The sequence below is a fragment of the Zootoca vivipara genome, chromosome 4 (genome assembly GCF_963506605.1).
Source record: "Zootoca vivipara chromosome 4, rZooViv1.1, whole genome shotgun sequence".
In the NCBI taxonomy this organism is placed as follows: domain Eukaryota; kingdom Metazoa; phylum Chordata; class Lepidosauria; order Squamata; family Lacertidae; genus Zootoca; species Zootoca vivipara.
In genome coordinates this window covers 100,426,992-100,440,950 of record NC_083279.1, presented here as the reverse complement: position 1 = coordinate 100,440,950, position 13,959 = coordinate 100,426,992, and the positions used below count along the sequence as shown (strand labels likewise).

General features: G+C 49.6%; 1 protein-coding gene and 1 pseudogene across 4 annotated transcripts in view; one reads left to right on the top strand and one right to left on the bottom strand.

Moving 5' to 3' along the window:
* The window catches only part of LOC132592083 (zinc finger protein 850-like), a 236,806-nt pseudogene that overhangs the window by 165,230 nt on the left and 57,617 nt on the right, over positions 1-13,959 (bottom strand).
* LOC118085028 (zinc finger protein 420-like) overlaps positions 1-13,959 on the top strand; it is a 78,643-nt gene that overhangs the window by 45,769 nt on the left and 18,915 nt on the right. Inside the window, exons 1-4 of one of the 4 annotated variants that reach the window (XM_060274079.1) lie at positions 12,074-12,125; positions 12,205-12,391; positions 13,084-13,166; positions 13,285-13,411. The exons of 1 other annotated variant lie outside the window; for it this stretch is intronic. In XM_060274079.1, coding sequence (XP_060130062.1) covers positions 12,352-12,391; positions 13,084-13,166; positions 13,285-13,411 — 250 coding nt within the window. In that variant the 5' untranslated portion in view covers positions 12,074-12,125; positions 12,205-12,351. Of the gene's footprint in view, positions 1-5,947; positions 6,026-11,367; positions 11,861-12,043; positions 12,126-12,204; positions 12,392-13,083; positions 13,412-13,959 lie in introns of those variants that run through there. 2 more of the 4 variants (XM_060274082.1, XM_060274083.1) reach the window with 2 other exon arrangements.

Sequence of the window (13,959 nt, the reverse complement as noted above, 5' to 3'; positions counted from 1 at the left end):
CCCAAAAATCTTCTTAGTCTGGAGCTCCCTGTTGCGTCGAAGCAGCGCCATCTTAAAAAACTCAAATCACTTTCGTTTTCTCTCATAGCCATGAAGATTAACGATCTTTATAAAATTTACAGCTTTTCCAGGCAGAAGACCCAAACATCAAACCATAAACTCTTGGTAAATTAATGGATCTCCTTGCCCTATAGCTGAACTTAGCTTCAGGTCGCTGCTCCAATTCAAAGTGCGTCACAGCTCATAAATCCTCCGAACGCGTCCAGGACTCCTTCCGTCCGACTAGGGGGGGGGGGCTTTTCTCATCGGCAACTCCACATCTTTAAAAAATATGCTCAGTAACAACAGTTTATAAAGTTCAACTCACACAGTCTTTTGCTTCTCTTTCACTCCAAACAAGCCAGGACATCGCGTCTGGGAAGGTACGAAGTAACTCATATGAAGAAAAATTAAAAAAAAACTCAATTCCCTTATCGCTCCGTCCCCATCAATCCTTCTTCCAGATGATATACAGCCTTTGACTCCTCTCCCTCAGCAGCATAAATTTCTCAGCAGTAAACAGCGCTTCTTCCCCTCCTTCTGAAGTATGTCCATAGATTTAAGCCTAATTATCTTCTTTAACCATGGAAATCCCCGCCATGCAGATTAGCGTCCGGGAGTCCTGGCCCTCGTAAGTGCTTTTCAGCCCAAGCTCCCCCCACTCCATAAACAGTCGGAGTGGGTCTGGGGGCATCGCGGGCCAGCGGCCCCTCTCCGTAACCCCCGGAGAGGGTAGGGGGTTGCCATTTACTCCCCTAGCAACCGCCAAATTCCTTACGAAGGTCAGAGGGATGGAAAACAGGTCCGCCATTCCTGCCGGCGGGAACCGGAACGGAAAATGTGTGATCTTTTAGACTAATCAAATGAAACTTTAACAGATTGAGGTTGAATCCTGACAAGACAGAAGTACTGTTTCTGGGGGACAGGAGGCGGGCAGGTGTGGGGGGACACCCTGGGCCTGAATGGGATAACTGTGTCCCTGAAGGACCAGGTGCGCAGCCTGGGAGTCATTTTGGACTCACAGCTGTCCATGGAGGCGCAGGTCAATTCTGTGTCCAGGGCAGATGTCTATCAGCTCCATCTGGTACGCAGGCTGAGACCCTACCTGCCTGCAGACTGTCTCGCCAGAGTGGTGCATGCTCTAGTTATCTCCCGCTTGGACTACTGTAATGCACTCTACATGGGGCTACCTTTGAAGGTGACCCGGAAACTGCAACTAACCCAGAATGCGGCAGCTAGACTGGTGACTGGGAGCGGCCGCCAAAACCACATAACACCGATCTTGAAAGATCTACATTGGCTCCCAGTATGTTTCCGAGCACAATTCCAAGTGTTGGTGCTGACCTTTAAAGCCCTAAATGGCCTTGGTCCAGTATACCTGAAGGAGCGTCTCCTCCCCCATCATTCTGCCCGGACACTGAGGTCCAGTACCGAGGGCCTTCTGGCGGTTCCCTCGTTGCGAGAAGCCAAGTTGCAGGGAACCAGGCAGAGGGCCTTCTCGGTGGTGGCGCCCGCCCTGTGGAACGCCCTCCCATCTGATGTCAAAGAGAAAAACAGCTACCAGATTTTTAGAAGACATCTGAAGGCAGCCCTGTTTAGGGAGGCTTTTAATCTTTAATAAATTATTTTATATCATTTTTCTGTTGGAAGCCGCCCAGAGTGTCTGGGGAAACCCAGCCAGATGGGTGGGGTATAAATAATAAATTATTATTATTATTACTATGATTAATATTATTATTATTGTTATTGCAAATGTGGAATGGGTATTACATGGCAGCTGTAGTTGAAGCAGATGAGTGGGCGCCTGTGGGAGAAAAAGTTCTCTCAATCCACTCTCTGCATGCCGTGCAGAAATTCATAAACATCCATCATAGAATTCTCCCACCAGACATTACCAGGCTTTCAAAGGCAGAATTGTCCAACAACTTTCAGGGTGTCCTGGTTTTTGCTTTTTGAAATCGGGCAACCCTAGGTCACTTGGGATACAATGGAGAATTATCCTTCAGGGCTGAAGTCAAGCTGTTGGAAGATTGCAGCACCTGCAATAGAAGCCGATACAGGGGAGACATGTTTAGTTTCAGCTGGGGCTGATGAAGGCATCTGTTTGTGCTGCTGGAGATGCACCCAGGCATCCCTGCTCTCCTCCCAGAGGTCATTCCTTCTCTAGACCATCTTGTCTGTCTCCAGGCACTGCGGTCGTCTGTGGACTGTATCTCTCTTCCCTCACCCAAAGGGAGAGCTGAAAGATGGATAAATAGACCCAGGAAGTGAGTATTATGTGTGAGGCCATGGCATGCAGACAACAGGGTCTGGTTATCATAGGCACCTGAGTCAAGAAGAGGAGTATTTGTTTCAAGAAACAGTGAGAGGAGGTGAGTGCGCCATGAATTTGGTGGTGATCTTTCTGAACAGAATTTGTGATCTTGTCATGTTTTTATTTGAACTTAAATTACACAAAGGAGGATATTTTCATAGAATCTTAGAGTTGGAAGGGACTCCAAGGGTCATCTAGTCCAACCCCCTGCTATGCAGGAATCTCACCAAAGCATCCCTGACAGATGGCCATCCAACCTCTGCTTCAAAACCTCCAAGGAAAGGAAAGTCCACCACCACTTGTGGGAGTCTTCCACTGTCGAAGAGTTCTTACTGTCAGAAAGTCCCCCCCCCCAAATGTTTAGTCAGAATCTCCTCTCTTTCAACTTGAAGCCATTGGTTTGAGTCCTACCCTCCAGAGCAGCAGAAAACAAGCTTGCTCCCTCCTTCATGTGACAGCCCTTAGAATATTTGAAGATGGCTCTCCTATCTCCAATCAGTCTCCTCTTTTCCAGGCTAAACATACCCAGCTCCACCAACCGTTCCTCTTAAGGCTTAGTTTCCAGAACCTTGATTGTTGTGGTTGCCCTTCTCTGCCCACCTTCCAGCTTGTCAACATCCTTCTTAAAGGTATTTTAAAGTGTTCCCACAGTCTTCCAAGTGTGGTCTGACTGAGGCAGAATAGAGTGGGACTATTACCTCCCTTCATCTGGACACTAGACTTCTTTTGATGCAGCCTAGAATGGCCTTTTTTGCTGCTGCATCACACTGTTGACTCATGTTAAGCTTGTGGTCCGCCAAGATCCCTAGATCCTTTTCAAACGTACTGCTTGTAAGCCAGGTGTCCTTCACCTTATATTTGTGCATCTGGTTCTTCCTGACTAAGTGCAGAACCTGACATTTGTCCCTACTGAAATTCATTTTCTGATTCTGTTTTCTGTAGCTTTAGTTACCCCTCCCAGTTTGGTGTCATCTGCAGATTTGATGAGCATCCCCTCAATTCCTTCACCCAAGTCGTTTATAAAGACATTGAACAACAACAGGCCCAAGACAGAAGCCTGCGGCACAGCACTTGTTACTTTTTCCCAGGATGACGAGGAACCATTAAGGAGTAATCACTCTGTCAACCAGCTACAAATCCACAGGGGCGTACCCAGGATCAAAACTAAGGGGGGGAGCCATGGTCGTTCAGGGGCAGGGCCAAGGCACGGGAGGGGAGGGGCCACAAAGTGGGAACGTGGGCGGGGCTACAGGGCCAGCGGGCCCGACGACATTGTGGAGGCGGCGGCAGCGGCCACCTTGTGCTTCTGGGGCTGGCAGCGTCCCTGCTTGGCTGGAGAGGACGGGAGGGTCGGGCAGGCAAGAGGGGGTGGTAGGGCGGGCGAGGGCGAGGCAAGGCACGGCCACAGTCACGACAGCTCCGAGGCGTTGCTGCATATCAGCATAATATTTCAACCATATCATGGGTTCAAGCCCCACCGTGGGGGAAAATTCCTGCATTGCAGGGGGTTGGACTAGATGACCCTTGTGGTCCCTTCCGACTACAATTCCATGATTCTATTGATATATTACCATAACATATGCATCATTCTGCTTTCTTGAATTGTCCTACTCCTAGGCATAGCAGCCAACTCCTAGAGGCCTAGGTGCCTCCCCCCCCCCCAATTACTGGTAAATGCCGTATTTGAAAGAGTCATCCCCCCCCCATGTTGATGGGCTTTCTATGTGGAGCTTACCTCTCTCCCCCCCCCCAGTATTTTATTAATGATGGAAGAAGGAGGGAAGGAAGGAAGAAATACCAGCTTCCTCACAAGAATATCATGGGGGACTTTCTCAAAAGCCTTACTGAACTCAAGATACACTATGTCCACAGCATTTCCCTGATCCACCAAGTTTGTAATTCCATCAAAACAAAACAAAACAAAACAAGTTTGGTCCGGCATGACTTATTTTTCTTAGCAATCACAGCACCCTTTTCTAAATGCTCACAGACCAACTTGAATTATCTTTTCTCGGACCTTCCCTGGTATCGATGTCAAGCTCACCAGTCGGTAGTTACCTGGGCCTTCCTCCCCCCCCCTTTGAAGATGGGGACAACATTTGCCCACCTCCAGTCTGTAGGGACCTCACCTGTTGGATGGCTGGGAGAATGGTGATGGCAGCTGCTGCATAGTAAGATCCAGTGGGCAGCACTGCAGGGTTGTTGTGCAGCAGATGGGCAAAAAAGTGGGTGTGAGGAGCTCTCCTGAGGCTCCAATCCAACTTCTCTACAATGCATAGAACCACTAAAACACATATTCTGTAACATTCTCAACTGGCTACACAGTACTACCTGAGTTTGAAGGGGGAAATTATTATTTATTCAATTTATATACAGCCCTTTATCAAAAGATCCCAGGGCAGTGTGCAACATTACAAACACATTGCAAAACATCAAGGATAAAACATAATAAAAACATGTTGTTGTTGTTGTTTAGTTGTTTAATCGTGTCTGACTCTTTGTGACTCCATGGACCAGACCATCAGGTCCTCTGTCATCCCCTTCTCCTTGTGCCCTCCATCTTTCCCAACATCAGGGTCTTTTCCATGGAGTCTTCTCTTCTCATGAGGTGGCCAAAGTATTGGAGCCTCAGCTTCACAATCTGTCCTTCCAGTGAGCACTCAGGGCTGATTTCCTTCAGAATGGATAGGTTTGATCTTCTAGCAGTCCATGGGACTCTCAAGAGTCTCCTCCAGCACCAGAATTCAAAAGCATCAATTCCTCAGTGATCAGCCTTCTTTATGGTCCAACTCTCACTTCCATACATCACTACTGAGAAAACCATAGCTTGAACTATACGGACCTTTGTCGGCAAGGTGATGTCTCTGCTTTTTAAGATGCTGTCTAGGTTACTAGGCTATACTATAGTAAAAAGCATACGGACACATAATAATAAATCAATGTGATAAAAAAGAATATCCACTCTGTGTTTCAGTGCTCACTGAATCCAGAAGGAACACAGAGGCACTGATCATGTCCTCTTTCCATCAAGGCAACTTCACCACTGCCATGTAATTTTAGTCGGCTTCCCGGGCATGGAAGCATCTCACTTCTGGGGAGACGGGGGGGTGGGGGTCCCAGAGCTGCAGAAGGGGAGGATGCCTGGGGGGGACGGGACAAACCCAAGTCAGGGAGGAGAGGGTCCTGTCAGGGGGGGGGGCGAGGTCTGCAAGGCTCTCCTTCCTGGAGATTAGAGGATCCCAAACTCCTCCCAAGTCTCCCTTCTTCAAACAAATGAGTCCCTAGGACTTTAACTCTGTGTGACGTCAATCAGCGTCATTTCACAACAGAGGAAACACGTGCAAATGGTTTTCCAAAGGTGGGCGAGGAGGTGGACTAGCCCTCCCCCCCCCCAAAAAAAAAATAACGGAAGGAAGGAACAATGAATAGAAATCTGAGGTCCTGCTGCAGGAGCCTGCAATTCAAGAGAGAGGGCGGGCTGAGCTGGGTGGATTCGGCTTTGCAAGGGTTAAAGGGAACTGAGCTGCCTTCCTAGAGAGGACAGGAAGCAAGGGGGGGGGTCCAGGTCCTCCAGAGCCAAGACCCCTCCCTCCCTCCCCAGTCCTCCTTTCCTGCTTTGGTGTCTCTCCTGCAAGGGCTGCATCGCTGTCCCTTCACTCCTGGGATGATCGGGTGAGTCTCCTCTCTCTCTCTCTCTCTCTCTCTCTCTCTCTCTCTCTCTCTCTCTCTCTCTCTCTCTCTCTCTCTCTCTCTCTCTCTCTCTCCTCCAGCAGGGGAGGATGCCTGCGGGGGGGGGGGGCAAAGCCAAGTCAGGGAGGAGAGGGTCCTGCCAGGGAGGGGGGGCGAGGTCTGCAACGCTCTCCTTCCTGAAGATCAGAGGAACCCAAACTCCCACGAAATCTCCCTTCTTCAAACAAAGGAGTCCCTGGGACTTTAACTCTGTGTGACGTCGCTCAGCGTCATTGCACAACAGAAGAAACATGTGCAAATGGGTTTCCAAAGCTGGACGAGGAGGTGGAGTAGCCCCCCCCCCCCCCCAAAAAAAGAAACCCACGAGGAGGAAGGAAGGAAGAAAAGGTGGGAGAGAAAGGCCAGGAATAAAGAGAGGGATCCTAGCCCATAGTCTGGCTGCTGCATTGCAAATCAGTTTCCCAGTCGTCTCCAAGGGCAGCTCCACATGGAGGCCACTGCAGCAATCCCCTCGCACCCAGAGCATGGCATCCCAGGACCACATCCTCTCTGTCCCAAAGGGATGGTTGCTGGTAAACCAGTTGAGCCAGAAATGGGCGCTGCTACTCACTGAGCCTCCAGGGACCTTGGCATCCATGGCTGTGTTTGTGTGTTAAGCTGTCTAATAGAATAATAATACTAAATTACCTGCCTAAATTTCAAGGGTGATGTCTTGGGCCCCAGCCACTTGGCCCTTAGGGGGTTGTCCAGATACATACCTGTCTCTCAGAGCAAATAAAAAGGGACCCCACCCCAGGAGTCTGTCTGGACAGCAGCAGAGAGGCCAAGTGCAATAAAATGAGTCAGAAGCAGGGGGGTGGGGAGCAACTGCTGAGGACCCCTGGGTGACGGCCCCCACTAGAGCCAAGCATCCATTTTTCACAATATACCAATGACTCAGTTCTGTTAGTCAGTTCTGACTTCATGCATTGAAGGGAAGGCAGAAGAAACAAGGGTGATTCATCTCCCAGAAATTCCTTCAGCTACCTCTACATTTTGCACTGCTATCTTATAGGAGGGCTAGAGTAGGGGTCAGCAAGGTTTCCCAGCCGTGGGCCATATCACTGCCACGGACCATTGTCCTTTGGGCGGACATGGGTGGACATGCGCAGCGCAGTGCCGGAAATCGCGTCTGTGCATGTCCGCAACGCCGAAAATCGCTTTTGCGCATGCCCAGAAGCCAAAAATCGCGCCTGCGCAGAAGCGATTTTCGGCATCTGGGCATGCACAGATGCGATTTCTGGTATCTGCGCATGTGCAGATGCCATTTCTGGCACCACTCAGCGAGTTCCCCCCACTGCACTGTGCTGGTTTAGCGCAGCACGCAGGGGACTTGCTGAGCGGGCGGCTGGGATGCTGACCGGATGGATAATGGAATCAGCAAGGGATACCCACATGACCTGGAGGTGCTGCTGTGCAATGCCAGGTCGCTGATCCACAAGACCATTGCCATCCACGACCTGATTGTGGATGGAGGATTTGACCTGGCATGTGTGACAGAGACCCGGTTGGATGAAGCAGATGGGCCTCTCCTTGCCGCTGCCCACCAGGTTTCTCTTATGCACAGCAACCCAGGCCTTGTGGGTGGGCAGGGGGGGTTGCAGTGATTTTTAGGATGTCATTAGTTTGAACCAGGTGTCCTATTGGTAAGACCCAGTTCTCTGAGTTCATGTTCTGGAAGTTGGGCAATAGGGGCAGTACAGGATTCCTTTTGGTGTACCGACCTCCCCGCTGCACCAAGGATTCCCTGCCCGAGCTGCTTCAGGTTGTGGCGGATATCCTCCTGGAGACACCTAGTTTGGTTGTCCCAGGGGATTTTAACATTCATGCCAACACGACCTTACAAGGGGCCGCTCGGGACTTCGTGGAAAGCATGGCCTCAATGGGGTTGTCCCTGAATAAGTCTGGCCCAACTCATAGCTGCGGACATGCCTTGGACCTGGTGTTTACCTCTATGGATGCTGGTAAGTAAAAGCGAAACAAAAGAAGTGCCATGGTCAGATCACTACCTGGTGCAACCGGACTTCTCCGCGACCCTTCCCCTCTGCAGGGAGGTGGGACCGATTCGGATGGTCCGCCCCTGCCACTTAATGGATCCAAATGGTTTCCAGAGAGTGGTAGGGAATGCTCTATCCCATGTTGATGGTCTTTCAGCCGATTCCCTGGTGGCCCGCTGGAATGTGGAGTTAACCAGGGCTATTGGCTGTCTGGCTCCGATTGCATGGAGCCCGGACAGCCCCATGGTTTTCCACGGATCTGAGGGCAATGAAACAATCGCTGAGACGGCTAGAGCGCCGGTGGCAGATAACTCATTCTGAAGCTGACCGGACATGGGTTAGAGCTCAGTGTCGAGCCTACCAAGTGGCGGTAGCGAGGGCGAAGAAGCTTTCTTCACCGCCTCTATTGCATCTGCAGAAAACAGCAGCAGGAGACTCTTCCAGGTGGTTCGCAATTTAGCGGAACCACCTGCTCCATCGGGGCCCAGCACGGACCACATGATCTCCTGCAACGATTTTGCAAAGTTTTTTGCAGATAAAGTCGCTCAGATTCGGGAAGAGGTAGACTCCACCATGGGAGCAGGGCCGGGGCAGGGGAGTGCTAGAGTCCTGTCTAGTCCAGTTGCGTGGGATCAATTCCAATCTGTTACCTCCGAGGATGTGGACAGGCTGCTTGGACAAGTGAAACCTACCACCTGTCTCCTTGATCCTTACCCATCCTGGCTTATAAAAGCTAGCCGGGACGGGCTGCGCGATGGGCTCCGTGGGGTGGTGAATGCTTCTCTCTGTGAGGGAGCCTTCCCAGACCCGCTGAAAGAGGCGGTTATTAAACCACTTCTTAAAAAACCATCTTTAGATGCGGCCAATATGGCCAACTATCGCCCAGTCTCAAATCTTCCATTCTTGGGCAAGGTGATTGAGTGAGTGGTTGCTGAACAACTCCAGGCACGCCTGGAAGAAGCGGACCATTTGGATCCCTTCCAGTCGGGATTCAGGCCTAATCATGGGACTGAAACTGCCTTGGTCGCACTGGTCGATGATCTCCGGTGGGCTAGGGACAAAGGTGAGAGCTGTTTCCTAGTTCTGCTGGATCTCTCAGCGGCTTTTGACACAATCGACTATAACATCCTTCTGGACCGTCTAGAGGGGTTGGGAACTGGGGGCACTGTCATGCAGTGGTTCCGCTCCTTCCTCCTGGGCCGTGTTCAGAAAGTGGTGGTGGGGATGAGTGTTCAGACCCCTGGGCTCTCACTTGTGGGGTGCCTCAGGGTTCTGTCCTCTCCCCCATGCTTTTTAACATCTATATGCAGCCGCTGGGAGAGATCATCAGGGGGTTTGGGCTGGGTGTTCATCAGTATGCGGATGATACCCAGCTCTACCTCTCTTTTAAAGCAGAACCAGTGAAGGCGATGAATGTCCTGTGTGAGTGCTTGGAGGCGGTTGGAGGTTGGATGGCGGCTAACAGAATGAGGTTGAATCCTGACAAGACAGAAGTACTGTTTCTGGGGGACAGGAGGCGGGCAGGTGTGGGGGACTCCCTGGGCCTGAATGGGATAACTGTGTCCCTGAGGGACCAGGGGTGCAGCCTGGGAATCATTTTGGACTCACGGCTGTCCATGGAGGCGCAGGTTAATTCTGTATCCAGGGCAGCTGTTTATCAGCTCCACCTGGTACGTAGGCTGAGACCCTACCTGCCTGCAGACTGTCTCACCAGAGTGCTGCATGCTCTGGCAATCTCTTGCTTGGACTACTGCAATGCGCTCTATGTGGGGCTACCTTTGAAGGTGACTCGGAAACTGAAACTAATCCAGAATGCAGCAGCTAGACTGGTGACTGGGAGCAGCTGCCGAGACCACATAACCCCGGTCCTAAGAGACCTACATTGGCTCCCAGTACGTTTCCAAGCATAATTCAAAGTGTTGGTGCTGACTTTTAAAGCCCTAAATGGCCTCGGTCCAGTATACCTGAAATGCGTCTCCACCTCCATCACTCTGCCTGGACACTGAGGTCCAGTGCCGAGGGCCTTCTGGCGGTTCCCTCGCTGCGAGAAGCAAAGCTACAGGGAACCAGGCAGAGGGCCTTCTCGGTAGTGGCGCCTGTCCTGTGGAACGCCCTCCCACCAGATGTCAAAAAGAAAAATAACTACCAGATTTTTAGAGGACATCTGAAGGCAGCCCTGTTTAGGGAGGCTTTTAATGTTTAATAGATTACTGTATTTTATTTTTATCCTTAAGAAATTCGTTGTTTGTTGTTTAGTCGTTTAGTCATGTCCAACTCTTCGTGACCCCATGGACCATAGCACGCCAGGCACTCCTGTCTTCCACTGCCTCCCGCAGTTTGGTCAGACTCATGTTCGTAGCTTCGAGAACACTGTCCAGCCATCTCGTCCTCTGTCGTCCCCTTCTCCTTGTGCCCTCCATCTTTCCCAACATCAGGGTTTTTTCCAGGGAGTCTTCTCTTCTCATGAGGAGAAGAGAAGAGAAGAGAAGTCTTCTCTTCTCACTAATAAGAAATTAGTGTATTTTAATATTTCTGTTGGGAAACCCAGCCAAATGGGTGGGGTATAAATAAATTATTATTATTATTATTATTATTATTATTATTATTATTATTGGTGAGCAGGCGGCTCGTGGGCCGGTTACATGGCCTCTGTGGGCCGGATCCAGCCCATGGGCCAGTGGTTGCCAACCTCTGCGCTAGAGGCTGCTTCCTCCTCCTCCTCCTCCTCCTCCTCCTCCTCCTCCTCCTCCTCCTCCTTAAAAAGGCCCTTTCCACCTGTCCTAGGGTTAAATATGTTAAATATGTATTCTGTAGTTGACCTCCTTTGTAATGTTTTAAAATATAAAATGTTCCTTTAAAATATAAAGCGTTACACAAATTAAATACCCCGTTTCTCCAAAAATAAGACGTAGCCATAAAATAAGACGTAGCAGGATTTTTAAGCATTCAAGGAATATAAGCCATACCCCGAAATTAAGACATAGTGATAAGCGCAGCAGCAATGCCAGCCGCGGCAGGAGAAGGAGAAAAAAATAAGACATCCCCTGAAAATAAGCCATAGTGTGTTTTGTTGAGGAAAATAAATATAAGAAGGTGTCTTATTTTTGGAGAAACACAGTATATATCTATCTATCTATCAATCAATCAATCAATCAATCAATAAAAAAGATAGGTCATGGTTTCGGCTGTGGTCCAGTCCAGACCTGGTTCCTTCCAAGACTCATCCATGCTTTTTCTTCCCCTGATATTAGACAACTTTTGTAATGGAGCAATGTATTTGCTTTGTAGGATTTGCTAGAGCTTCTCATTAAAACGGAAAGAACTTGGCAGAAGACTAAAAGGTTCCTTCCGATCTCTCGGAGCCATCCTGAGAGCACAGATGGATAAGCAAGATTCAACTGGCCCAGGAGCAGGAAGAGGCCATGCCATCCAAACTGGGAGCAGTGGGGGATTCTGGGAAAACCCAGTGCAGAAGATCCTGGGTGAGGAGGACACCCTCCGCTCGGAGGTGCAGAGCCAGCAGTTGAGGCAGTTCTGCTGCCAGGAGGCCAAAGGACCCCGAGAGTTTTGCAGCCGACTCTACCACTTTTGCCACCAGTGGCTGAAGCCAGAAAGGCACACGAAAGCTGAGATGCTGGACCTGGTGATCTTGGAGCAGTTCCTGGCTGTCCTTCCCCCGGAGATGGAGAGCTGGGTGAGGGAATGCGGAGCGGAGACCAGTTCCCAGGCGGTGGCCCTGGCCGAAGGTTTCCTCCTGAGTCAGGCAGAGGAGAGAAAGCAGGTGAGAGAGACTTTCCTTTGGATACTTCCAAGGGGCTCCAAACAGGACAGAGAACATCCCATAATGGTCTACTGATGGCTCTTTTTTCCCCTGGGAAGGCATCCATTAAGTGAGATCTGGCACCCTTCAAGCTGTTGGTCCTTCTCCCCGTTCTCTGTTTTGAATCCTTGTTTCTTTTTTCAGGGAAAGGATCTCTTTGCAGAAATGGGCCAGATTTCTTTTGAGGCAGAGAGACCTCCGTTGGACACCAGACAGAGGCAGCTGGGTAAGGAGGGAGAAGTTTTTTCTCCGTTTAGTCTCATTCTGTGGGTTTTCCAACTCATATGTGGTTTCTTTTTATACAGTCATAGCTTGACATCCGAACGCTTAGACTTCCAAAAGTTTCGACTTCCGAAGTCGATAACCCCCAGAAGTCCTTTCTCCGCGCAGAGCGGGGCACGTGGTCGGCGCATGCGCCGTAGCGGCGCTTCTAGAACCAAAAACCTTGACTTATGAAGATGGCTGAGGAACGGATCGTCTTCGTAAGTCGAGGTACCACTGTATTTTGCTGGGGGAGACAGTTGGGGCCCAGAGCCCAGAGGAGGGGAGATATATTTTTTCACAAGTAACATCTAAAATTCACCCAAACATCCAAATACACTCAGCAGGAGAGACTTTCTCAAAGGTCCCTCTGCAGTTTGAGATGCATTGATTAACCTGTGAGAGAAGCAGGCACTCTGTATGAGATAATTTTGTGATTGGCAATTTTCAATAACGCAGCTTTGTGAAACAGAAGATAGCAAAGAAATCTGTCTGCCTACGAACAATCCTAGCTGCGTAGCAGACGTCCAGTCCGCTTTCGTCACGAACGTCAAGCCTCTGTTTCTAAAAGTCCAGAAATTTTTACTCCCAAGTTCAGATAATAGTCCGTAACAGCAGAAACTTTATCCAACTTTCTGTGCCTGTGAAATAACTCACGTCCACTCCTTGGTTCGTTAAAACAAAGAAGATTTATTGCTTAGGGCAGCTCAGCCTGGTGAATTCAACTCCATCCCGGCTGGAAGCTGCGACACGACAGACAGAATAAACACACAGCGTTCTCAAGTAATAGAAAAATACAACAGTACACAGGTACTTCCTGTTTACATGAGCACGCACAGGCCCCATGATACAGGACGATTGCTGAGCTATTAACCCTCTCAGCTCACACTCTGGGCCTCCCCCTTACCTTTATCCTCTTGCAGGTGACACAGTGATACTGGCTAGACCTCTACATCCATCTTTGAATGGGGACAGAAGAGGAGCAGCAGCTGTGGAAACAGATCAGGTCAGGGGAAGCTGCCTTGGAGGGACAGAGGACAAGGGCTGGAAAGATGTCTTAGGTCAAGGAGTGGTGGTGAACAACAGTGTGGTCTCAGAGGAGGACATTTCCCTTTTTCTTTTAGGGTCCATTGTGCTTTGAAGATGTTGCTGTTCGTTTCACGGATGAGGAGTGGGCGTTGCTGGATCCTGACCAGAGAGCTCTACATAAGGACATCATGGAGGAGAATTGTGGGATCGTGGCCTCTCTTGGTAAGGCTCCCTGTGGGATTGTCATATCTGCCTGGAAATTCAAAAAATACCTCTATGTGATGAACATCATATATTTTCACAGAACTCAACAGCGCCCCTTAAAACACCTGGGATTTCAATATTCCCACAATAAACCTTGAACAGTAAATTACTGTTTTTTTTGTCTGTGAATGTTCTTCCTCGAGTTACAGCCTATTAAACAAGGATCAGCCTAGTCTGAACTCCCCAGGCCATTTAAATGTAAACTTCAGAGTTGTTAGGGAAGTTGAAGTAGCTTTTGTCAGGTTCTCAGTTTTTGTTTTTCCTCCCGTCAGTCTTTGGCTGTCCAAAGAGAAGACTGACATTGGAAATGGAGGGGGTTCCATGATGGAGCCAAACAAAATCCATTCGAGAGAAGAGCCAGGCTTATCGAATCACAAGTTTCCCTAAGGATGTCAGTTGATCCCCGTAAATTAACGCACCCAACCCTTTAGTAAAACCATCCATCTAAGCCACTTGTGGTATTCCTCTATTACCAGTCTTAAGAAGTATTCTTCATTAATTTCTCC